At 48.1% G+C, this 23,781-nt stretch overlaps 1 protein-coding gene across 1 annotated transcript in view; it reads right to left on the bottom strand.

The window, feature by feature from the left end:
• The window catches only part of Sdk1 (sidekick cell adhesion molecule 1), a 944,655-nt gene that overhangs the window by 224,930 nt on the left and 695,944 nt on the right, over positions 1-23,781 (bottom strand). The window contains exons 9-14 of the mRNA XM_087903322.1: positions 20,726-20,920; positions 18,987-19,103; positions 17,742-17,909; positions 14,458-14,560; positions 11,807-11,983; positions 632-768 (exon numbers count right to left, since the gene is read on the bottom strand). Coding sequence (XP_087759448.1) covers positions 632-768; positions 11,807-11,983; positions 14,458-14,560; positions 17,742-17,909; positions 18,987-19,103; positions 20,726-20,920 — 897 coding nt within the window. The remainder of the gene's footprint in view (positions 1-631; positions 769-11,806; positions 11,984-14,457; positions 14,561-17,741; positions 17,910-18,986; positions 19,104-20,725; positions 20,921-23,781) is intronic.

Below are 23,781 nucleotides of genomic sequence, written 5' to 3' on the forward strand. Positions count from 1 at the left end.
CTCAAGCCAAGGCCCTCTCAAGAGTCCATTGAGAATGCCTCCTCTCCCCTAGCCATGTTCTTCTTCCTTCTCCCTAACACACCAGCTTACTCTTGCTTTGCTGCCTGTGAAGTCCGATCATGTGTCTCTGTCTGCCGTGAGGCAGTGGGAAGGATATGACATTAAGAGCACATGAAGAAATCTGATGTCTGGGGCTGGAGTGGGTGGCTCTGTTAGCAAGAACATTGCCGTGCAAACATGAAGACCTGGGTTCAGATCCCCAGCACTCACGTAAAAAATCCAGGTGTGAAACCCTAGTGCTGTGGCAGGCTGAGGCAGGAGGATTACTACAGTTGGGGTTCACCAACCTAGCTCCAGATTCAGTAGGGACCCTGTCTCACGGGAATAAGGTGTGGAGTGATAGAACAGAACACCTGACACCCTCCTGTGGCCTCCTAGCTTACAGAGGCGTACCCTCATGCCTCATAACACATGCGTGCACACACACACACACACACAGAATATACACACACAGAAAGACATACACACACAGAAAGACATACACAGAAAGACAGACACACATACACACACACACTCACATTCACACACATCTGGTTTCTGTTCTGGACCAGCAGTTTGCTCAGCTACTTACTGTTTTCAGACAGTTGCACAGTGTAGTAGAGGACTGGGCTGTTTCCGTCAAAGGGCCGAACCCACGACAGCGTCACTGAGTGGCTGCGCGCAGGACTCAAGCTGGCCAGGAGGTTTTGAGGTGGGTGAGGCAGCTCACTGGAGGCAAGGGAGGAAAAAGCACAAGAGGAAGGTGAAGTCAGACTGACGGTCCTCTGATGCCCATGTTGGAGGGACCTGGTTAGTGCTGTTCTGGAATAAGGACAAACTACTCTGTCTGTGGTTCCCAAAAGAGCAAAGTAATAAGCCCAGCCCCACCTTTTGTGGTACAATTTGAATATAATTTGATCTATTATGATACTTTCAACTATTAACTTGAGATAGCCTAGAATCACCTGGGAAGAAAGTCTCCATGAAGGATGGTCCAGACCAGGTTGGCCTATGGACATGTCTATAAGGGATTGCCTCAATTGATGTGAGCAGACCCAGGCCACCGTGGGCAGCACCGTTCCCTGGGTTTGGGTACTGGATCATATATGAGTAGAAAAAGGTAGCTGGGTACTAGGCACAACATTCATTTATCTCTGCTGACTGTGGTTGTTATACAACTGGTTACCTCAAGTTCCTTCCCCTTCAGAGTCTTCCTGATAATGGGCCATAACCTGGAACTGTGAGATACAATAAATCCACTCCCCAGGTTGCTTTCTGTCACATTTTAACACAGCAATGGGAAGGCAACTAGAACAATTGTCTCCTTTAGCTGCTCTACACTTTATTTTTTGAGGAGAGATCTCTCCTTGAACCTGGCAGGACCTTAGTAGTTCCGCTAGGCTGGCTGGCCAGAGAACTCTAGGGATCCTCCTGTTTCTGCCGCCCTTGAGCTGGGAGTCTAGATGTGTGCCGTTGCACCCAGATGTTTATGTAGGTGCTACAGAGTGTGCTCTTGAACTCACATCTGTATGCTTGTGCAGCAAGCCCTTTCTCAGCTGAGCCATAGCCCTGGCCCCTGCATTATAACATCGATGAGGCATACTGTGGTCGATGATTTGTCTATGCATCTAAAAGCTGGCCGTGTAATCCCAGCCAGCCCTGTGAAGAGGAACGTGTGGCACTGAGGATCTGCCAATGTGTGGGCTGCCACACTCACCCGTTTGGAGTTGGGGGGAAACGCTTATTGACAGCATGAGGTCACACTGTCATTCTGTCTCCTGTGTGCGCGAGAGGTTTGGGGCAAGCACTTAAGAGTAAATGTGGTGAGAACTAACTAAAAGCCTGTGGAGATGGCAAAACACACATGGGCAAAGCCATAAAATGGAAGGGCAGTTCTAACGCCTAAGTTTCAAAAAGAGGTCTCTTACTTAAGGAAGTCATTGCTGGTGACAGAACATAGTCTCTCCCTGATCTTCCCAAACTGTAAAAGTTAGGTTTAGTCTTAGATCTCTGGGACTTGAGAGCTGGGCATGCTCAGTGCTCCTTTTGCATGGTGCCTGCTCCCATATCACACCAGGTGTCACAGAGGGGAGGGGCGCCAGGCGTGACCTGTGCCACCCACTGACTTGTTTTGGGTCTCTCTTGGACATCAGTTACCAATGAACATATGGGCCAGAACAAATGCCAAGATTGTGCTTGATACTTTGGAAGCTTGGAGGCCTTATTCATTCATCCATTCTTTGGCTGAGTCTTGATAGCCCTGGCTAGTCTGGAACTTACTATGTGGGCCACACTGGCCTCGAATTTGCTATGATTCTCCAACATCTGATCCGAAAGTGATATCTCAGGTACACACTACCATGCCCCACTCTATACTTGATTGTGTGTGTGCTCATGTACATGCGTGTTTGTATATATGTGTATTCATGTGCATGTGTGTTCTTGTGCATGTCTGCGTAACTGCATGTGGAATCACAGGCAGAAGTTTGGCATCTTCCTCAATTACTCTCCATGTTAGTTTTTTTGAGTCAGGGTCTCTCCTGAACCCATGATGGAGGAGGGTTAACTGCCTATGTGTTACTTTCATTGGTTAATAAAGAAACTGCCTTGGCTTTTGATTGGACAGCAGCTTAGATAGGAGGAGTAGACAGAACAGAATGCTGGGAGGAAGAAGGCAATGAGGCAGTCGCCATGACTCTCCTCTCCGAGACAGATGCAGGTTAGGATCTCTCCCGGTAAGCCATGACCTCGTGGTGGTATACAGATTATTAGATATGGGTTAATCAATATGTGAGAGGTAGCCAATAAGAGGCTACAGATAATGGGCCAGGCAGTGTTTAAATAAATACAGTTCCCGTGTAATTGTTTCAGGGAAAGCTAGCTGGGTGGCGGGCAGGAACACAGCCCACCGCTCGTTCTACAAACCCAGACTTGACAGATTTGGTGGAAGTATCTGGCTAGCAAGCCCCAGGAATCTTCCTGTCTCCATTTTTCACATTGGGGTGATAGGTATACATGGCCATTATCAATTTTCCCCTTTTATTGAAAATAGATTCTTTTCTCATACAATATATCCTGGCTGCAGTTTCCCTCCCTCTACTCCTCTTGGCCCCCTGCCCCAATCATACTCAGCTTTTCATGCGGGTGCTGAGGATCAAACTCAGGGTCTCCTGCTTGCACAGCGAATGCCTTACCAACCGAGCCCTCTCCCCAGTCCTACACCTGACTTTCCATTTAAAACTGCACGTGTGGGCCAAGGGTTATAACCCGTGTGAGAGCACTTTTCTGGCATGCACAAGACTCGGGGATCCATCCCTAGTATGACCCAGAAAGAAACGCACCTACTCTGTCTCCACATTGCTAAAGCTGCTGGCTCTCAGCTGTGTGGGAGGTGTAGCTCTCTCACTCACGTTGCTGTTTCTAAGCAAATGAACATTTGTCCTGTAGGTAGCACTGGGGTGTGTATTCACACTAAAACGCAGAATCTTGAGCATGGAATGTTGTCTTTTGTTCTCTTTAACTGTGAATCAAGTTTGAAGTCAGAGAAGAAACTGCTATTTCCATTTGAGTTATCTGATAACCAAACCTCCGTTAGACACCAATAAACACTATTCAAACAAACAAGCAAGGCCGAGATGGAAATATCCATTCTTCCATTTCTTTCTGTTTCCCCTAAGGTATTATTGGTTTGGTTTGAAACAAGACTGCAGTGGTTGAATGGCCCTAAATAGAAACAAACTATTTGCTACTTTTCTCATTGCTGTGATGAAATGTCTGACAAGGATGACTTAAGAGGGGAAGGGTTATGTTGGCTCACAGTTACTTGACTCACAGTTACTTTGGCTCACAGTTACTTGACTCACAGTTACTTTGGCTCACAGTTACTTGGCTCACAGTTACTTTGGCTCACACTGTGGTGAGGCATGGTGGCAGGAGTATGCTGGCCACAGGGTATCCACAGCCAGGAAGCAAAGTCTGCTCAACTTATCCTTTTCATTCTGGCCAGGGCTCTGGACAATGGGATGGTGTCATCCACATTCAAAGTGCTTCCTCCCACCTCAGATAACCTAATCTAGAAATTTGCTCATAGGCTTGCCCAGAAGTGTGTCTCCTAGATGATTCTCAAACCTGTCAACTTGACTATATTCATTTTTACACAAACCAAGAATAAACTTGACTAAAAACATCCAGATAAAACTGTTGCTAATAGCAGTTTTTATGGTCTGGGATAGAGCTTCTAAAAACACTTGGGATATTCAGAGGGATGGGGCTGTCTTAGTCACTTCCATGGGCCTCTGGTACTGTAGGGGAGGGGCTGGTTATGAGGTCACTCAGCTGGGCCCTGGACAAAAGACACGCCATTGGAGGCTGGCGTGTCAGCTCAATCTCTGGGATGGAAAGAGGTCGGAGACATTCAGTAATAAGCCAGCCTTCAGCCAATCAGGAAACTTCTATTGGGTGTGGCTCCACTGAGCTTCCCTGGCAGGTGTTGTGAGGTAAGATGTGAAAGCAAGAAGGGGGATGCAGAACCAGCCAGGCCATGCAAGCTCCATATGTCACACGCACGCATGTCTGCCTCCACCCAGAGCATGCGCATAACCTCACAGTACAGCCATCCCATGCATGCAATTCAGATATTTCTCAACTCTCCAGCGCATCACTGGTCTGGTCTTGGTTGTTTTCTCCTTTATTAAAAAACCTGTAATTAGAACCACAGCTCTGTGTGGAGACTGTAGCTGATGGCTCCGGGAAGCACTAGCAGGCCAGGTGCTGAGGAAGTGCCCTAACCCCCAGTTTCTGCCTGAGGCATGGAGCTGTGCTCAAGTCTCTGCCTTTGACTTGTGAGATCTGTGCTAATTCCAATTAATTAGTGTCTGATTCCACTGCAAAGATGTCTCCGATAATAGAAGTTGGTCTGCCACAAAACACATGAACTTGAAAACCAGCAGAACTCTGGGTCCTTGTGTGGACACACGACAGCTCCCAACAGTAGAAGAATATACATAGACATATAACATAGACATAGAATATGTCTGCATAGACAAACCAATCCTCAGAGGCAGCCTTTGCTCCAGGCCTGTCCCATATATACACAATAAGACCCTAGGAGATCACAAGTGACATTTTTCTTTAATTTAGTGTGTGTGTGTGTGTGTGTGTGTGTGTGTGTGTGTATATACACACTTGTATGTATGTAGGTGTTCAGTAAGACAGGCTGACCAGTGAGCCCTCCTGTCTCTGCCACTCCAATGCTGAGGTTATAGATTATAGATACTATAGGTGGCTTTTTACATAGGTGCTGGGGATACAAACCCAGGTCCTTGTGCTTATGCTTCAAGTGGTCTACCTACTGAGACATTCCCAGCACCAGGCTTTCTCTTTAACTTGCTGATGGTCATTTTGAGGATGAGACATCATAATACCTCTGAGCAACATGTCAGTCATGGGTAAATGTGGCTTTCATATACCCTGGATCCATCCCAGAAAATCTCATCTAACAGGAGTAGGCTGCACCCAAGCACTTCACTGACAACTCTAAGGCAAGTGGGTAGATGATGTTTGGGGGTCTCAGACATTTACAGCTGTACAAAGCGAGGACATGAGTATGCCAAGCTGTGGTGGAGGGGAAGGTTTCCATTGTCAGCATGAGAGAGATACAGCCAGAGGCATCTGGAAGAGTCCAGAGCAGGGAGAGAAAGTAGCAGACAAAACATGGTCAGTAGACTGAACTGGGCTGTGGGAGGAGAGAGAGAGGGTAGATGATCGAGAGAGGAAGAGGAGAGAGAGGGGGTAGATCGAGAGAGGAAGAGGAGAGTATGTGGGTAAAGGAGACCAAGAGAGAGGGGCCACGCGGCATAGAGAACACACGGCCTAAATGGCAGGTTATAAGGTACTAGAAGCTGGGGGGAAACTCATGAGCTGGAGAGGTTTAAGGTAAATGGGTGGGGTGAGGGAGCTGAGTAGAGCCACAGGTACTGAGTGAGTCTGGAGGCCAGCCTGAGCTTTGGTGTGCTAACAGCCACCGTTAGTCCTATGTCCCGAGTTTCTTCTGGATCTGACAATACCCAGTGGCGACAAACCAAAGATGCGAGGAACCATGGCCGTGGAAGCCAGTTCAGAGTCACCTTGCATTGGAAATGGAACGGGAGATTGGCACCAGGCCCCTTACACCACGGTATTATCAGAAATTATCAACAGCCGTAGTGGCAGGAGCTTACACAGGGGAGGGTAGACGGGGAGGGCGGTGTGCAGGAGGGAGGAGCAGTTTTGGACAATTGGTAAAATTGTGGCCGAGGAAGAATTGCTCCTGCAAAAGAGGACCAGGTCAGTCTTTCTCCATCAAAAGAGCTTTGCCCCTTTGAGACACAAATCCTGACTTGGTCAAACCCATCTTCTTCCACTTTGCTCTGAGGAGAAAGACAAGGGGCCTGATAACTTTGGGGGATGGTGTTAAATCGTTCACTCCTTATTATGTCTTTGTCAGAAGTAGTTTTATTGAAAGAAACCTCTCCTGCTGCCTCAGGGTCTGAGTCTTCCAGTCAGCTCAGTAAATTAGATTTTCTCTGTACTTTGGGCTCCTAAGAATTAGTCTCTGATAGCAGGACGGGCCAGGCGATGCTAATTGGGTCTTTAAAGGATTGAACAATTAATCAATCCATATAACACCTCAGGAAACTGGTCTTTCTGGTGTGTTTAACAAGGCAAGAAGTTTTGAGGGACACAGGGTCACCCCAGGACTGAGATCCTGCCCTCTATAACGCCAGTGAACTAGAGGGAAAGATGGAATTAAAACTCAAGGTGAAAATGGTTTTGGTAGTTTGTTTTCTGCTTTTGAGACAGGGTCTTGGGTAGCCCAGACTGACTTTTAATTTTCAGTATGGTCAAGAATGATCTGTGTGTATGGTGTGTGTGTGTGTGTGTGTGTGTGTGTGTGTGTGTGTGTGTGCATGCTTGCACGTGTGAGCGGATGTGTGCACCGTGTGCATGTGAACAAGGAGGCCTGAGGCTGACCTCAGGAGTCTTCCTTGATTACATATACTCCACTTTATTCATTGAGGCAGGATCTCTCATTTGAACTTGGAACACACTGATTTGACTAGTCTGGTTTCCAGCTTGTTCCAGGCATTCCCTACCTCCGTCTTCAGGGTGCTAAAGCTACAGGTAGGCCGCCATGCCCAGGCAGCTTTCGTGGGGGTACTTTATCACTGACTTCCATGCACCCCTTTGAGACAGTCTTTTGTACCCCAGGCTGGCCTTGAACTCGCTGTGTGGTTGAACCACTCTGAATTTCTAACCCTCTGCACCCCCATGCTTGGATAGCAGACATGTACCATCACCGTATCCAGCTTGGTTCTGTTCTGGGAACTGAACCCAGGGCTTTATGCATGCCAGGCTGAACTACTCTGCCAACTGAACTACAGCCCTAGCCCAGTCTTGGACTTTGAATCCTGCTGTTCCCACTTTCCTAGTGTTGGGACTACAGATGACTATTACCAAGCCTGGGGATTGAACCCAGGATCTCATGTGTTCTGGGCAAGCATTCTACCAGCTGAGCAACCACTTTAGCCTTCAGGGTGACAAAGTTTAATGCTCTGCATCTAATGTATAAGGTATGCCGCTGAGCCATCTGGAATTTTAGAGAGGGTATTAGATGAGAGCCTACCTACATTCCTTGCCCTGGATGATACAGGAGGATATGCCCTCCTGTTTTTAACTTAGTAAGTGGGGGAGGTTTACTTAGACATTTATTCGGCACCCACTATTTGCTTGGCAGAGGCAGGTACTGGGGGCTCAATGGCAGGAGTCACCTCTAGTATGTCAGAGGGTCATGAGGAACTGATCAAAAGTAACAGAGTCTTAGGGATGGAAGCACCCAGCTTCAATACAGAGACCCATGATACGAGAGGCAATTCCCTCCATTTCTGAGGTGGAGAGGAAACTGTGGGAGCTTTAAATTCTCGAAAGACCCTCCTCCACTGGGCTCACCACAGGACTGGAGAAACACTGGCCATGACAGTCCTGTGAGGTCACTGCCACCACGTCCAGTCTGTAAGCTGTGCCAACTGAAGCAGAGGAGCAAGACAACATGCCGCAAGTCCACACTCGTGTGGGAAGGATCCCTGGTCACCCTGGCTCATGGGGGCTCTGCTGCAGTCAGCAGCCTTGCTACCAGTGTCGCGGGCCTGAAGCATCACTCAGCCAGCTTCCAGCAGAGACAACACTTAGTGCTAAAATGATCAACCATGGAACAAATGAGCGTGGTGACATCTATTTTTTAAGAGCTCACTTCAGATGTTCTCAGTATATAACTATGGTGTGTGTGTGTGTGCACATGCGTATGAAGGGCAGAGACCAACCTTAGGTACTCTACTTTAGGAGCTGCTGACATTTTTATTTGTGAGATGGGGTCTTTCTCTGGGCTGGAGCTCACCAATTAACTAGTCTACTGGCTGGCCAGCGAGCTCCACGGACCGTCGTGTCTCTGCCTCCCCAGCACTGAGACTACAAGTGTGCACTACTATGCCTGTCTTTTTTCTTTAATGTGGGTTCTGGGGATCAAACTCTGGTCTTTGTGCTTGCAGGGTGAAGATGTTACCAACTGAGCCATCTCCCGAGCCCTAAATCCTGTATTCAAAAGCATGGCTTTTAACTGGAGTGGAGAGAAAGGGGGACTCGGACTCTCTTATGCTTAAGGACACTGTTCAGTTCTAAGTGCCTCTCAGTCCCTTTGGCAATATTCATGTTTTCCTTTCTTATTTATTGCTATCTGGGTAATCGTGGAAATGTGGTCATGCTGGACTAGAAGGTACTCTGAGAAGCATGGGATGCTCCACATTCCTGAACTGTTCCAATTATCATCACTCTGACTGTCGCTGGTGCCATGGTGTCCCCAGATCTCTTTCTCTGTGTGTGTGTTGTTTGTGTGCATGTGTGCAAGCACATGTGCATGTGGAGGCCAGAGAACAGTTGTATAAAGTGACTCTTTCCTTCCACCTTCCTGTCAGATATGGGGATTGAATTCGGATATTCAATGCTAGGCTTGGATGGCAGGCACCTTTACGTATGGAGTCAGCTCACTGTCCCTTACCATTTCATTTTTTTGAGACAGGGTCTCTCACTGAACCTGGAGCTTAACAACTCAGCTAGACTGGCTGGCCAGCAAGCTCTCAGGACTGGCCTGTCCCTGCCTCCCAGCTCTGGGATTACAGGCAAACGCTACCATGCCCGGTATTTCATGGGGGCACTGGAAATTGCTATGCAGGTCTTTATACCCACCTGGCAAGCATTTTATTGACTGAACCATCTCCCCCATTCCAAGAGCTCTCTGGATCTAATGATGTCCCACTCTCCCTATTCCTCGCCACTTGGGAGAGTAGCGTGTTTATCACACCAGGAACTCCCAGGGGCCAACAGCCTGCGGAATCAGCTCTGCAGCCCGTGGCACCCAAATTGGTTTGAATCACAGATTTGCAAATATTTCTATCTGTAGCAATGAGGTGTTTCACCATTGCAGAAAGCCTATTATTTTATACATACAGCAACGCTTGCTGAAAAATGTATTTTACTTAGAGGAAATCAAATAAGTAAATAGTGGGGAAGATATGTAAATCAGCAGAACATAAAAACGGCTCAGAATAAAAAGAACGTGCTATATTGGAGGTACGCAATTGGGCTGTTGCTGACGGAGCCTTTATGAACTGCTAACACTTATTTATTTGATACCCAGACTGGATGATCTAAGAGTTCTCAAAGGTAGTTTTAAAAATGTGAATAGTATGGAGAATTATGCGAATTCACGGGCTGTGTTCTTCAACATCATCAAAATAATTTTTTTTTAAAAAAAATCATGAGTTGAGTGGGGGCAGCGGAGCTGGGCTTTTGATAGACAGTGGGTACCTGCCTGTTTATTCCTAAGACACACCCTGAAGGTAAGCGAGAACTGGAGGCCAGCCATTAGCCTAGAATGCATACTCATTAGTGCATTCCTGCCTGCCTTTAGTCAATCACCGGCCATTGTGCATTTACGGAGCATCTCTTGCATGCCAGGCACCCGGAATGCAAACAGGGACTTCTGGGAGGGGAAGGTTTGAGATGGTAGCCTTGTTTCTCCCAGTGTGGGTGATGCTGTGAAGGAGGATGGGCCAGGAGAAAGTTAGGAGGCACCTGTGACTGATTGGCAGGAAACCATCCTAGAGCTGAATGCTAAAGGATGTAGAAGCAGAAGCCTCTGGTGACAGGCACAGAAGACACAAGCCACATCATGGAGGGAGCCGTGGGTTGAGGACCAGGTGAGACAGAGAGAGCTCAGGGACCTGAGGGCTACAATGCTGACAGCAGGGATGAAGGAGACCCTGGGCGTCCAAAGCCAAATGGGTCCCAAGGCTGCTCTCAAAGTCTGCCCTGGGCTCCAGGTTCATCATAGCTCAACATCTAAGGAGAATCAGAGTCACTCAGGAGAGGGCAGACAGAAGGTAGAATGGAACTGTTTCAGTTCCAGTTTCTGAATGTACACTAGGGCTTTCTGGACTGGGTGCTATATGTCACATTATCTCTTTCTGTGTCTCTGTCTCTGTCTCTGTCTTTCTCTCTCTGTGCATGTGAAAGTTAGAGGCTGACATTGGGTATCTTCCTCAATCACTCTCTACCTCATCATTTGACACAGAATCTATTACTTAACCTATGCTAACCATTTCTGCTAAATTTCCTGGTCCACAAACCCTGGGGTCTGCCTGCCTGTCTGTGCCTCCCAAAGTGTACACTGTACCCAGCTTCTAATATTGTTGCTGCAGAGCTAAACTTGGTGTGTACGCATGGACAACAAGCACTTCACCCATGGAGCCACAGCCCGGTCCCTTCATTAAATTTTTGTCGTTTATATCTCTTACTTATGTGTGCATGCCTTATTGTGTGGGTGCTGGAGGAAGCCAGAAGAGGGAGTCAGATCCCCCGGAACTGGAGTCACAGAAAGTCTTGAGATGCCAATGTGGGTGCTGAGATCTGAACTTGAGCCCTCTGCGAGAGCAGCGAGTGTTTTTAACTGCTAAGCCACCTCTCCAGCACGTTCATTAACCTTTTAAACTCCTCCAACTTAGAGAGCTTGTGTTTGTTCATTCTTGAGTGCAGGGACATACACAGAAGGCCTAGTGTGGCTCTGCAGGCATTCTCTTTATTCTTAATCCCGTCAGCAGGTACTGGGGACTTACAGATAAATGAGGCTTGGTTGGACGCTATTTTTAGAGGATGCTGCCTGTGTTCAGAATCCTTCCTGTATCGCAGTGGGGCAGAGCTGTAAGAAAAACCTCCCACAGTTGCCATCTAAGGTCCCAGCATGCACTGCAGTGGGATGCACTGCAGCAGCAGGCTGAGGGGACGGATGGGCATCACGCACCAGCTTCTGCCCTGGCAACTATGAGGCTTCGATTCTTTCTTTGCAGGTTGCATTTTGTGCTCATGTGCTCAGGGCTTTTCTGGGAGGGGACATTTTTATAAAGCAACTAAAGACACGATGATCTCTGACCTCCTCACCTACCACCCCATCTCCAACATATGCACACACAGCCCTGCAAACATGCATGCACACATGTGTGCACACAACACATGTGGATGAGAAAAGAAGGAAAAAGGAAAAGGCCTTGCTGTCATACACAGTTGCATGGTGGGATGTGCTGGCCACAGGCCGGCGGCTTGGGACAGCATGTGTTGCCATGGGTTATGAGTGTTCAAGTGGAAGGGTGTCGGCTGAGACAGGGAGGGGCTCAGTACTCACATCACTTCCAGCCGCGCCGTTCGGGAATCATTTCCTCCCTCAGATACGATTTCACAGGTGTAGTCCCCAATGTCCCCTGACCAAGTTTGGCTAATGAGAAGGGACCCGTCCTTCTCCACCACAATTCTTGAGCTGCTGGACGGTGTGATGACCACGTTGTCCTTTTTCCAAACGTAACTGTGAGACAAGCAGAGAGTTCATCACGAAACCTTCAGGAGCAGGATTCCCCACCCCCTCCTTGGCAGGGAAGAGCCAGCAGCTGGTGAATTGGGGAACAGAGTAAAAATCACTGAGCTACACTTTTTTTTACAAGTGTGAGTTTGGGGTTGGAGAAATGGCTCAGTGGTTAAGAGTGTGTCCTGCCCTTCCAGATGACCCCAGTTTGGTTCCCAGTACCCAGATCAGCTATGGGGATTGGACACCTTCTTCTGACCTCCCATATGCAATATGGGCAATTGCATATATATATATAGCATGCAGCCACATAGATACACACACACACACACACACACTTGTGCACCACAGATATGCTACTCCTAACACACACAACAAACAAAATCCCCAAATATGACAATAAAGATGACTGGGGATATCTGTCTGAGTGTGTGTCTGGGAGACAAGGACTCTGGAGCAGAGACACAGCTGTCTGGTCACCTACTGGACTGCACCCACCCAGCTCTCCTGCCTCAGTAATAGAACCCAGAGAGGTTCCCCCAGAGAGGAACCCCACCTCCTGAACAAAGCTCAGTGCATCTTGTAACTGTCCTGCTAAAGTTGCACCACCCTGGGCAGGCTGTCTCTGATGTCACCTCTCTTCCTCATTTAATCTTTATGGCCATTTTAGCACATTTTTCTTTTCCAATATAGACTCAATTACGAGCCTGTCCAGCCCTAAATGTCCCTGGGCAGGGCCCCTGCTGACGGCTGGATGAGATGAAAGTGCTGGTTTTTCTTTATTAGAATAATTTGGTCACATTTTCAAAATGTACCGGCCCTTTCCACCCTGTGTATTCACGGCACAGAGTTTTGTGAATTAGTCACAGGAGGTCACCCTTCAACACAAGGGACAACTGTGAAAAACCCACCCAGAGAGAAAGACAGATTGCCCTGTATAGCCTGGGACCCTTGAAAGTGGGTACAGTCCAGGCCCTTCATAGAAAGGGGGACTCAGTGCTGCAGAGGACCATCCAAAGGGGGTACTTCTGAGCTCTTGGAGCATTTTTTACTCCATACCCGCAGCCTTCACAATGAACGGATTCTCTAGGTGTGAAAAGATCTCCTGGTAGGCCTCCCAGAATCCCCTGTGTAACCTTTAACTTGTTGCTTCTGTGTGCTCTTTGGGTTTTGTGTTTGTTGTTCTTATAATTAACCTGCACTTGTATTCCAGCCCCGGAGACTCTGGGGAGTCAGGTGGGGATGGAGAAATGAATGGTTTGCCAAATGCCTGCACTGAGGGGTCAAGGTCAAGGGTCTGAACCCAGTTCTCAGTGTCTGCTTTGATGGCCATCCCCGCTGCTCACTGTCAGCTCCAATTCCATTCTTCTGAACTAAGGTGTGATGGCGATGTTGTGTGATGTATTTCTCTCCTCCACCACCACCCTTTCCTGGTTCATTTATTTTCAGAGGTGAGTCTGAAAAGTCACAACCATTCTGCTCTTTGTGACAAAGCTCATTGCTGAGGGCCACCTGTCTGCAGTCAGGCCCTTACCTGAAGTGGTCTGTTTGGGGATTTTGTGTTGTTTGTTTTGGTTTTGAGACAGGGTCTCACTGGATAGCCCTAAATGTCCTGGAACTAGCTCTTGTAGGCCAGGCTGGCTTCCAACTCACAGAGATCCCCCCTGCCTCTGCCTCCATAGTGCTGGAATTAAAGGCACGTGCTACCATGCCCAGCTTGGTTTTGTTTTGTTTTGAGACAAGTTTAATGTAACCAAGGCTGACCTTGAATCATCATGTGTCTGAAAACAACCTTCAATTTCTGATCCCCGTTTCCACCTCTGGAGTGCTGGGGTTAGAGGTATACACCGCGAGGTCAGTGTATGCAGTGCTGGAGATGGAAACCCGGGCTTCATGCATGCTAGGCAAGCACTCTATAATCTAGCCACATGTCTAAGACAAGTATCACAAGTATCATCATCAGCTCTCAGTCTACAGGATGTCCCACTTGGCATTAGAGAATCTCCTGGCCGTCTGGCTCCTTCCTTTGCCTGTGCCTCCCCTTTTCTTCCTTGGACATCCGCGTACTTTTCTATCCAGAAAAACCATCCTCGCAGGATGAACCCCCCCCACACACACACATTGCAGAGCTCCCGTGTCAACACCACCAAAATCCTATTCCATCCCTCTGGATTTCTGTCTCATTAAGTATCAGTCCCTGACAAGAGCATTTTTACAGACAGTGTATTAACCTTGGCAGGAAAATCACAAAAAGCTGTATTGAAGCCACGGAGTGGAGCACAGCCCACTGTAAATAATACATAAGGCTGGAATGAAAGACCGGTTCCTGTGATTAATGATGGAGCCTGCCACTGGGAGATGCCATCATTGGGGATCTGCTGCAAAGACTCCCAAACTTTCCCTTCTCATCCCTACTTTCCCTTCATTAGCCTGAGGAATCTTAACAACTCCTATAGAATGAAAACAGTGTGAGCAACCGGAGAGAGGTCCGAGGGTCATGGGTGGCTCCGCAGCACAGGGTGGCTGTCGTCCCCTTAATCACTACGCGGTCCTCCGGGGGGTGAACGATGGACGTTCGATCTGAAACAACACAAGTCACAGCCCGATGAAATCACCAGTGTGCGAGTCTGTGCCCCCAGGGGACAATGAATTGGTCATCTGACATCAAAGCCTCCGAATTCGCTCTCATCTTGACAAAGCGGGTGTAAACGGAAGCGCTCAGCGAGGTTCAGGGAAGGGAAAACAAGGCTTTCTGGGTGGCAGCAAAGTCAGTTAACCCGCCCGCCCACTCCTAAGCCATCCCTGGATCTCCAAACTCTCCAGAAGAGACAAAGAGGTCTGCAAATGCTTGGGGAGTCAGTCCCCTGCTGCAGGTTAGAGTCTGGACTCTTTGGAGTGTCTCTATGTGTGTGTACGGATGTGTGAGGTCAGTCTTAGGGGCTGTGCCTCTGAAGCTGTCCACCTTATTTTTTTGATGGGTCTCTCACTGGCCTGGAACTCACCAAGTAGGGTAGGCTTGCTGGTCGGTGAGCTCCAAGTATCTGCCTGTCTCTTGTTCCCTGATCACGGGATGGCAAGCATACGCCATCGCTTCCAGTTCTACATGGGTTCTGGGGATCAAACTCAGGTCCTCCTGCTTGTAAGTTAAGAGCTCAACTGTCTAAGCTGTCTCTCTGGCCTGAAGTTGGGATTTTTAAACCAGGGAAGAAAATGGAAGCCTATCATTCTATTTAAGGAGGCTGAGACAGAGGACCAAATTCAAGACCAGCTTGGCCTCTGGAGTAAGTTCATGGCCAACAAGTTTCAGAGTAAGCTTAAGAGCAGCCTAGGAAACACACTGAGACCCTGGTTGTAAAGGAAAAGTAAAAAGGGGGCTGGGGATGTAGCTCAGCAGTCAAAGTCCTAGGTTTAATCCCTGGTGTTGCAATGAATATACAGGTAAATAAATAGTATATATTGAGAGTCTTCGCTAAGATAATTATTGTCTTAAAATTTTCTAATGTCCACACAGACTTTGGAAGGCGCTGTCATCTGTGCTGTTTGATTTAATCAAGAGCAAACCTGTGACGGCTGTCATTACTCCTAATTCTTGAGCGTGAGCATGGATGCCTAGGCCCACTATGAATTTCCCAGGACCACACAGCTGGTAAGAGGCAGGGCCAACCGGCTGTCTCCCATCTGAGGATCCCAGAACCCACAGCCACTGCTGCAGATGCCAGCTTCTCCAGTCAGCCTGGGCCGCACTGTCACACACCTGCCAGGGGGCGCCACTATGGTGCCATACACAGAACTAGAATTTTGAGGTTCAGCACGGCGGCTTACGAGCCGCGTGTCAGGTGTCAGGAAAGGTTTCTGAGTCTTCTGGCCTTTGCCTATGAGAGGGCACATGACTGTTCCGAGCAGCTCGACTGAGCAATCTGGATAACTCTACAGGTACTGAGCTGGCTCACTGTCACTCCGCTAAGCATGGTCCCAATGCTGAGCCTCAGTAGATCCATGGAACTTTCTAGAGAGTGATCTTTGGAGAGCCAGACCTCACAGTTTCCCTTCCCACAAGTTTGAAAACGTGAAGCTAATGTTTTCCCATGTGTCAAATGCGCTTGGCCCCAACCTCCAAGCATAACAAAACCTCTTTTTAGTACTTTGCCAACAGTGTTGGAACTTAAATGAAAAGAAATTGATGTTTTGAGAATATCTAATAAAAAAACTCAAAGGGTTATCTGGGGCTGGGGAGATGGCCCAGTGGTTAAGAGTGCACACTGCTCTTGCAGAGACCCTGAGCTCAGTTCCCAGCACCCATGTGGGCTGCCTGCAATTCCAGCTTCAAAGAATCAGAAGACCTTTTCTGGCTCGAAGGCGCCTACAGTCATGTGCGTGACCTCCACTCCCCTAGACCACTCCCCTAGACATATAGATAATTGAAAAAAAAAATCTTTAAAAATTCCATTAAAAGGGTCATGTATCAAAATGTACAATGATGATTTGAGAGAAAATGCCAAATATGAGAAGTGTGTATGTGTGTGTGCATGTGCACACGTATGTGTGTAAGTTCTTTACAACTGACTGCATCTTCACACATTAGTGGAGTGAGTTTGAACTTTCTCACTAGAGAGCCTTACAGAGACTGTCAGTGTACACCAGCCTTTTCCATCTGAAAATGAACTGTTGGAATCTTGCCAGGGGTAACAGGAAGAAAGGGCACTTAGGCATGAGAGCAGATGTTCTTAATCTCTGGGTCATGGCCCTTTTAGGGGTTGAATGACCCTTTCACAGGGGCTACATTTCAGATATCCTGCTTATCATATATTTACATTATGGTTCATAACAGTTGCAAAATCACAGTTATGAAGTAGCAATGAAATAATTGCCTGGTTGGGGGTCACCACAGCATGAGGAACTGCATTAAAGGGTTGCAGCATTGGGAAGGAGGAGAACCACAGCACTAGAGGGGCAGGGGACGCTTGGTGTGTCATCATGCTACAGAAAATAATTCTTTCTGTACATCAAGGACAGTGACCTACACTGAGATTGACAAAAACGGAGGGAACCAAGATGTCCCTACTGTTTGCTTCTATTTAATTTATTTAATTTATGTAGCTGAACCATAGATAGTATAGAAAAAATACGTTCTGTTGTGTATGCACCCATGTTTGTGTGTACGTACAGAGGCCAGAGGTCAATGTCAGGTGTCTTTCTTAACCACTCTCCACTATATTTTATGAGGCAAAGCCCCTCATTGTACTTGGAGCCCCAGGGAAGACTGGCTGCCAGTGGGCCCCAGGAATTCTCCTGTGTCTGGCCCTATAGCACTGGGGTTACAAGTGTATGTCTGGTGGGTGCTGGGGATCAAACTCATATCCTCTTGACTGCACCCCAAGAAATCTTTTGACTGAGTGATCGCCTTAGTCTTCAAAATACTTTCTTTAGAATATCAATGAATGATTCAATTTCCTTATAAAATTAATCAAAACATTATTTTAGCTGTTCTAGCCAACTGGGTATAATAAGTCTACGGATTTGAAAAAGTCAATCTGCTGCGGCTCTTGAAATCGCACCCCTGACTCTCCGGATACGCCTCCGAATTATTCTTTCAGAAACAGAAAATTTAATTACTCAACAGATTTCTACAAATTAGTTGTAAAAATAATCATCTTCTTCGAACTAAGTGAGAAAATCTAAAGCAGCTCTGACATCCCCGGGACGCAGAGGATACGGTGATGCTAGTGGCCTTAACAGAAGCGGCACAGAGAACGGTCCTTACTCCACACGGTGAGCACGGCGGAGGCGTTCACAGAGGCCTCGGTGTTCGCTGCATAGCAGGTGTAGTTGCCGGCATCCTGGATGAAGACGGGGGCTATCCTCAGCCCCCCAGATTCCAGCAGCATGAACCTAGGAATCCGGACAGAGCCACTGGCCAGAATGAGGTTTCCTGAGGAGCAAAGGAGAACAGGGGATCGTTAGAGGCACAGCAGTCGGCAGGGAAGGAGAGGGTGGCACTGTTGGTAAGACAATAATCCGAGCAAAGTGAACATTCTATGTAAAAGAGATGAAGCATTTCCCCCATCATTGGCAAGGACGCTGAACACCAGAAACATCCTGGTTGCCTAGTACTATGAGGTCTTATTAATCAGACACTGGTCTGTGTATGTGTGTATGGATTGTTACCTGTGGATGACCACTTCTCATGCTTCCTTCGTATCTCGGGCTTACTATCTCCAGGAGCCCCCGTGGGCGTATGTACAGGAGAGCCACACTTACACAGTCACTACTGCTCGGTCATTGCCACTGACTTTCCTAAGAGCTTTTTTTTTCTCAAAATAGTATGTATATGGCAGTGGTTCTCAACCTTCCTAAGGCTGCAACCCTTTTTAATGCAGTCCCTCTTGTTGGGGTGACCCCCCAACAACAAAATTATTTTCATTGCTACTTCATAACTGTAATGCTCCTACTGTTATGAATCATAATATAAACGTCTATGTTTTCTGATGGTATTAGGTGACCCTCATGAAAGATTTGTTCCCAAGGGGTTGCGACCCACAGGTTGAGAACCACTGGTTTATGAGGTGTCTGTATGGTTGTGTGTATGTACAAGTTTATATGTCCACGGTGTGAACGTATATAGAGGCTGACCTTTTTTATTTTTTAAAGACAGGGTTTATGGCTGGGAACTGGGGTTCACTGAATGATCTAGACTGTCTGCCTCCCCTGTGCCAGGATGACGGGTGCACAGTTTTTTACATGGGTACTGGTGACTAAACACACATCTTCATGCTTATGTAACAGATATTTTACTAGCTGAACCATTTCTCCAGTCCCCAAGTTTCCTAGAAGCCCAGGGTCACCTGTCTTATTCACACTGCACCCTGGCATCTATGGCCCCTGGTGGAGACATTCAATATATGTCATTTGGTCTTCGCTGAGGGCATGAATGAGAAGAAAGAAAATGCAGCCAACATCCCAGCGCTTTCCACACCAGCCACACCCACGTGGCTGCAGAGCCACCTGCCTCTCTTCCACGTGATGGCGGGTTTGGGAGCCCCAGACACCTCACACCTCAGGACGGCTGTCATCCCGTCTGTCACCGTGGTGTCCACTGGACGCTGGGTGAAGGCAGGAGCAATATCTGTAGGGAGAAGTTAACGGTGAACTGTGGCTCCGGCTCTGAGAAGCCTGCCTGGGAATCTGCGCAGGTCTTGCAGGACCAATCAGAGGGAAAGGTACTATGTCCAAAAAACGGTAGTCATTCTGGAGTGGTTCCTGCCCTGTGCCACTAGGAACAACCATTGCTGCTTAGCATCTAACCGGAAGTGGATGCCCTTTTCCCAAGCCCAAGGATCCAGGAAGGGCGTTTATCTACAGAAACCAACCGGCTTTGTCCTTTAGGCAACAGACTGTATCCGGGACGGGATGACACGTCCACACTTCCCAGGGACATTCTGAAAGCTGACATACAGATCTAAGAACCCCTGTCCCATGCAGTGGCTCATTTTTGTTCATGGGGAAAGGCAGGCAGCAAGAGGGCCTCACAGTCCCAAGCAAGAGGAAGGAGACAGGCACGTACTGGAATAAAATGCAGCCAGTGTTCCAGTGTTCTCCAGATCAGCTACGTGGCTGCACAGCCCCTGCCTCTCTTCCATGTGATGGAGAGGTGGCGGGAGCAGGGGAGTCCATGGACCTCACATACACTGCTACTCACATACACTCCCATTCCCTCCTGCAAGGTTACACCTTCTGTGCTTTGGAGCTGCGGCACAGACTGCGTCCCTCAACGTCTACAGCATCGACTACCAGGCCCTTCATAGAGAAACAAATAGACAGCACACAAACTCAAACGACCCGGTCAGTCTGCATCAGAACACCTGGCCATAGCTGCAAGGTGGGTTCTAAATAATCCTCATGGATGCGAACTCAGTTTCTGGCTTAAACACCCAATATTATTGCAGCTGCCTGGAGCAAGATGGGTTTCCGGTGCTCTGCAGTGGAGGGCAAGTGTGGCTGCCAGATAGGGCCAGGGCCAGTGACCTCCCAAATTTACCAAAATACACGTGTGCATTTTAAGGACTTAGCTGTCTCTTCACACGCTGCAGGGAGCCACCAGTCCCACGTGTACACACACACCCACATGCCCACCCCACTCCACCCCCCCCACGGCCACACTCCCCACAGTGCTCACACCTGCGATATCAGCACTTTGCCTCCAAAAAAGGGCAAACTTGAAAGGTGCAATTCCATAGCCACTAAATTCTACTTCATTTCAGAAGAACAATGTTACGGCTGTGGGAGATTAGAAAGCAAACCCGCAGATACAGTGAAAGCCTGTACTTTTATTTTATTTTTCAAAGACAGGGTGCCAAGGTATTTCTGCTAATGGGATAATAAAAGAAACCCACAAAAGTACTATAATTGTTCAATAAAACTAAAGTAGAGAATGAATATTTTTTAAAACGGAAGAAAAAGATCAAAAGGAAAAGATTCGGAGCGAGCTATATACTGGATAGTCTTTCTCATTCTGTCCAGGGGGGATAGAAATGTTTTTCTACTTGTCTAAAAAGGAAGATTTTTTTTTCTTAAAACAAAGAGCAAGGCCCATGGGCTTGTCTAGGTCATGGTTCTTAGCTCAGCCCTCATCACAGGCTTCTGTCTCTTCGTCACCCCAGGAGCCCACAGGACGCTCCCCCGTTGTGTGCTGGGGCAGAGTGGGCAGCTCTGACCGGAAGGCTGGCCATGCTGATATGTGTTACTCACTGGTCACATCCAGGTAGGTGTTAGTCTGGATCTCCCCTCCTTCATTACTGGCAAAGCATTGGAAGATTCCGGAGTCTTCTGGACTCAGCTTCTGGATGTGCAGGCCTCCGCTGGGAAGCACTTTGTACCTCGGATTCTGGAGCTTGCTCACGGGGACAGCATCTTTGTACCATTGGAGGGTGGGAAGGGGAACCCCTGAAGAGGAATAGAGGGAAACATTACACCCCAGGAGCTCTCTGTAGGAGGGTAAGGGCGAAATGGCTTCAGGGGCCCATATGGCAAGTTTCACATGCCATAGCCTATCTATCAGGGACACTTCCCTCACCTCACATGGAGAAACCCACACTGAGAGTTCTGAAGAGGAAGAAGGAATAAGCAAGGACCATGGCTCCCAGGTTTGCACTCATTTAGAAAGACTTTAACTGTAATTGCCCTTGAGTTTAGGCCAGAGTTGATAGTTCTGATTCTGTCCCTGCTAGGAAGGCTAGTCCAGGGTCGTTGGCAGCTTCTATAGTGGGTTAACTGACGCCGTAAATGTGGGTGACACTGTCCCACGGGCTGGGGTCCAGGACTGAAATAAAAGGAGAAAGTAAGCCAGGCGGTGGTGACACATGCCTTTAATCCCAGCACGTGGGATCTCTGTGAGTTTGAAAAAGGCAGGTGGATCTCTGTGGGTTCAAGGCCAGCCTGGTCTACAGCGCTATGGGACAGAAAAGAAAAAAAAAAAAAAGAAAAAAAAAAAGAGTTGAGTACCAGCATCCATCTCTCTCTGCTTCCTGACTGTGGATGTCATGTGACCATGGTTCTCCTTGTGCCCTGCACCCCCTTCCCTGCCATGATGGACTGTACCCCCACACTGCAAGCCAGTGCACTGGTCAGGTACTTAGTCACAGCCATGAAACAAGTCACTAATACAACAGGAAAGTTTAGAACATGACCTCAAAGGCTGGGAAGATTTGACAGGTTGGCCTGGAAAACTCCCGTCGTGCACATGACAGGGGCTCTGGGTAGCGTGAGTACTCATGATCACAATCAGCAAAGCTGTGGGCCATGAGGAGTCTTTGACGAGCCCACAGTTGTCAGTGACCTCGAGGCAAGTCTAGACTGCTGGAGGAGTGACTTCAAAGCCCTGGAGAGACCCTGATTAAAGGGGGTGGGGACATCTGAGGGAATGTATGCCCACCTAGGAGACACTGAAAAAGTTGCTTTGTCCTCAAGACCCACATGAGTACAGGAGGAAGGGGGTGCACAAGGCCCTGTGCCTGTACCCCAAGGTACATGGCAGGGTGCTAGACTAGAAGGACTAGGGAACCAGACAGACTCAGACCTCAGAGTCCTGCCTGCCTAGTTTCTCCTTCCTTGTGTGTTGTATCCCAGTGAGACACAAGGCCTGGCTTCCATGGTGGACATTAAGACAGGTTCACAAGGGCGGTAGATGGAAGGGACTGCTGTCAGCCTAAGCACCCGGTGAGAACTTCTGAAGCCCTTGTCCTCTATGGCAGTGGTCAGTTCACATAGCTCAGGGCTGATAACTATGGCTCTGCACTGTCTGGGGGCAGCCCAGCCCTGAGCAGGGAACCCTTGGACCCTCTGCCAGCAGCTTCTGTGCAGGGCTAGGTTCCCTGGGGGATCTCTCTGACCTTCCTGGAGTCCAAGAGGACCGCAACCACCCAGAGTGAACTAACTGTGCAAAGAGGCTCCATGGAGAATCCACGCAAACCCACAGGATGTAACAAACTCCAGAAATACATTGGGTATAGAAACCTGATGAGACATTAAGATTTAGTTCTAGAGTTTAGGTGCTTTTATTCCTTAATTTCCCTAAATACTTTTTTTGTTGTTGGTTTTGAGCCAAAAAAAAAAAAAAAGAAAAAGAAAAAGAAAAAGAAAAAGAAAAAGAAAAAAAGAAAGAAAAAAACCCTTGCTACATAGCCCAGGTTGGCCTTGAACTCTTGACCTTCTTGTTTCAGGCTCCTGAGTGCTGGGATTACAGGCCTGTGCCTCCAGGCCTGGCACCATAAAATGGATTGAAGTTTTAAAAGGCACATTTTGCTGAGATTCTCTAAGGCTTACTCAGACCCCTGACTCAGTCTCAGTGTACGTGGGTGTAGATGGTCCATTTGGATGAATAGAGCTGATGTTGGGAGCATTTCCAGGCGATGTGTTCTCGGGCAGTTCTTCCCCTTAATTACGTTTCCTGTCACCTCTCATTAAATCAGGACAACTTTTAAAAATCCATTTCAAGGTAAAAGCATATGCAATTCACGTAAGATCTCATAATGGTGATTACATGATGTTGCTCTCACGGGAAAACTCCTCCCCACTCCCCATGCAGTTTGCTACATTGCCAGAGTTAGCTGGAAATCACATGACCGCAGAGGAATGTAGGAAGGCCCGCTCCATACACAGTTACAAGTCTACACTTAACAGTTTACCCCGCAGAAATTCTGCAAGAAGAGAGCGGGCCCCCTGACAGAGAAATAATGCCAGGATTGCCACTTACTGAAAAATAATAGTTACTACATAGGAGGGTGGGAGGGTTTCTACTGGGGGGCATTTCTTGTCAGATGTGAACCGTATGCCCTGGAGTAGTCGAGAATGTGCTTATTTCTGAAATGGAAATGCTGCCCAGCTTCTCGTGTGCAGAGCTAAGCTTTAGGGGCTGCTGTGGAGAGGAGGAGAACAAGGCCACACAAGAGAAGGCTCTTCACTCAACATCTGTGCCGTTCCTCTCTCAGCCTCCTCTGTGGCTGCGCAAATGGAGTTGTAGCTGGGGAGAACGGAAATACAGCGTGTTTAGGAGTGACCGTGACGAGGGGACCTGGAGTGGGAACTGGAGGCTGCAGGCCCTTTGGTGAAGAGCATGTCTGACCTAAACCACTGGAAGGGACTCCTGGTCAGAGACGACTCTACGTTCACTTAGAGCTGCTGAGCACCACAGGACTCCTGTTTCTGAACAGAATCGTGGGGTGGCTATGGGTGAACACAGGTGTGGCCTGCCCTCCTGCTCTAAGTCCTCGGCATTAGCTCTCGAGGGTAGCCGAGCGTCATGGCAG

Source organism: Myodes glareolus, chromosome 2 (genome assembly GCF_982192425.1).
Source record: "Myodes glareolus chromosome 2, mMyoGla1.1, whole genome shotgun sequence".
Taxonomy (NCBI): domain Eukaryota; kingdom Metazoa; phylum Chordata; class Mammalia; order Rodentia; family Cricetidae; genus Myodes; species Myodes glareolus.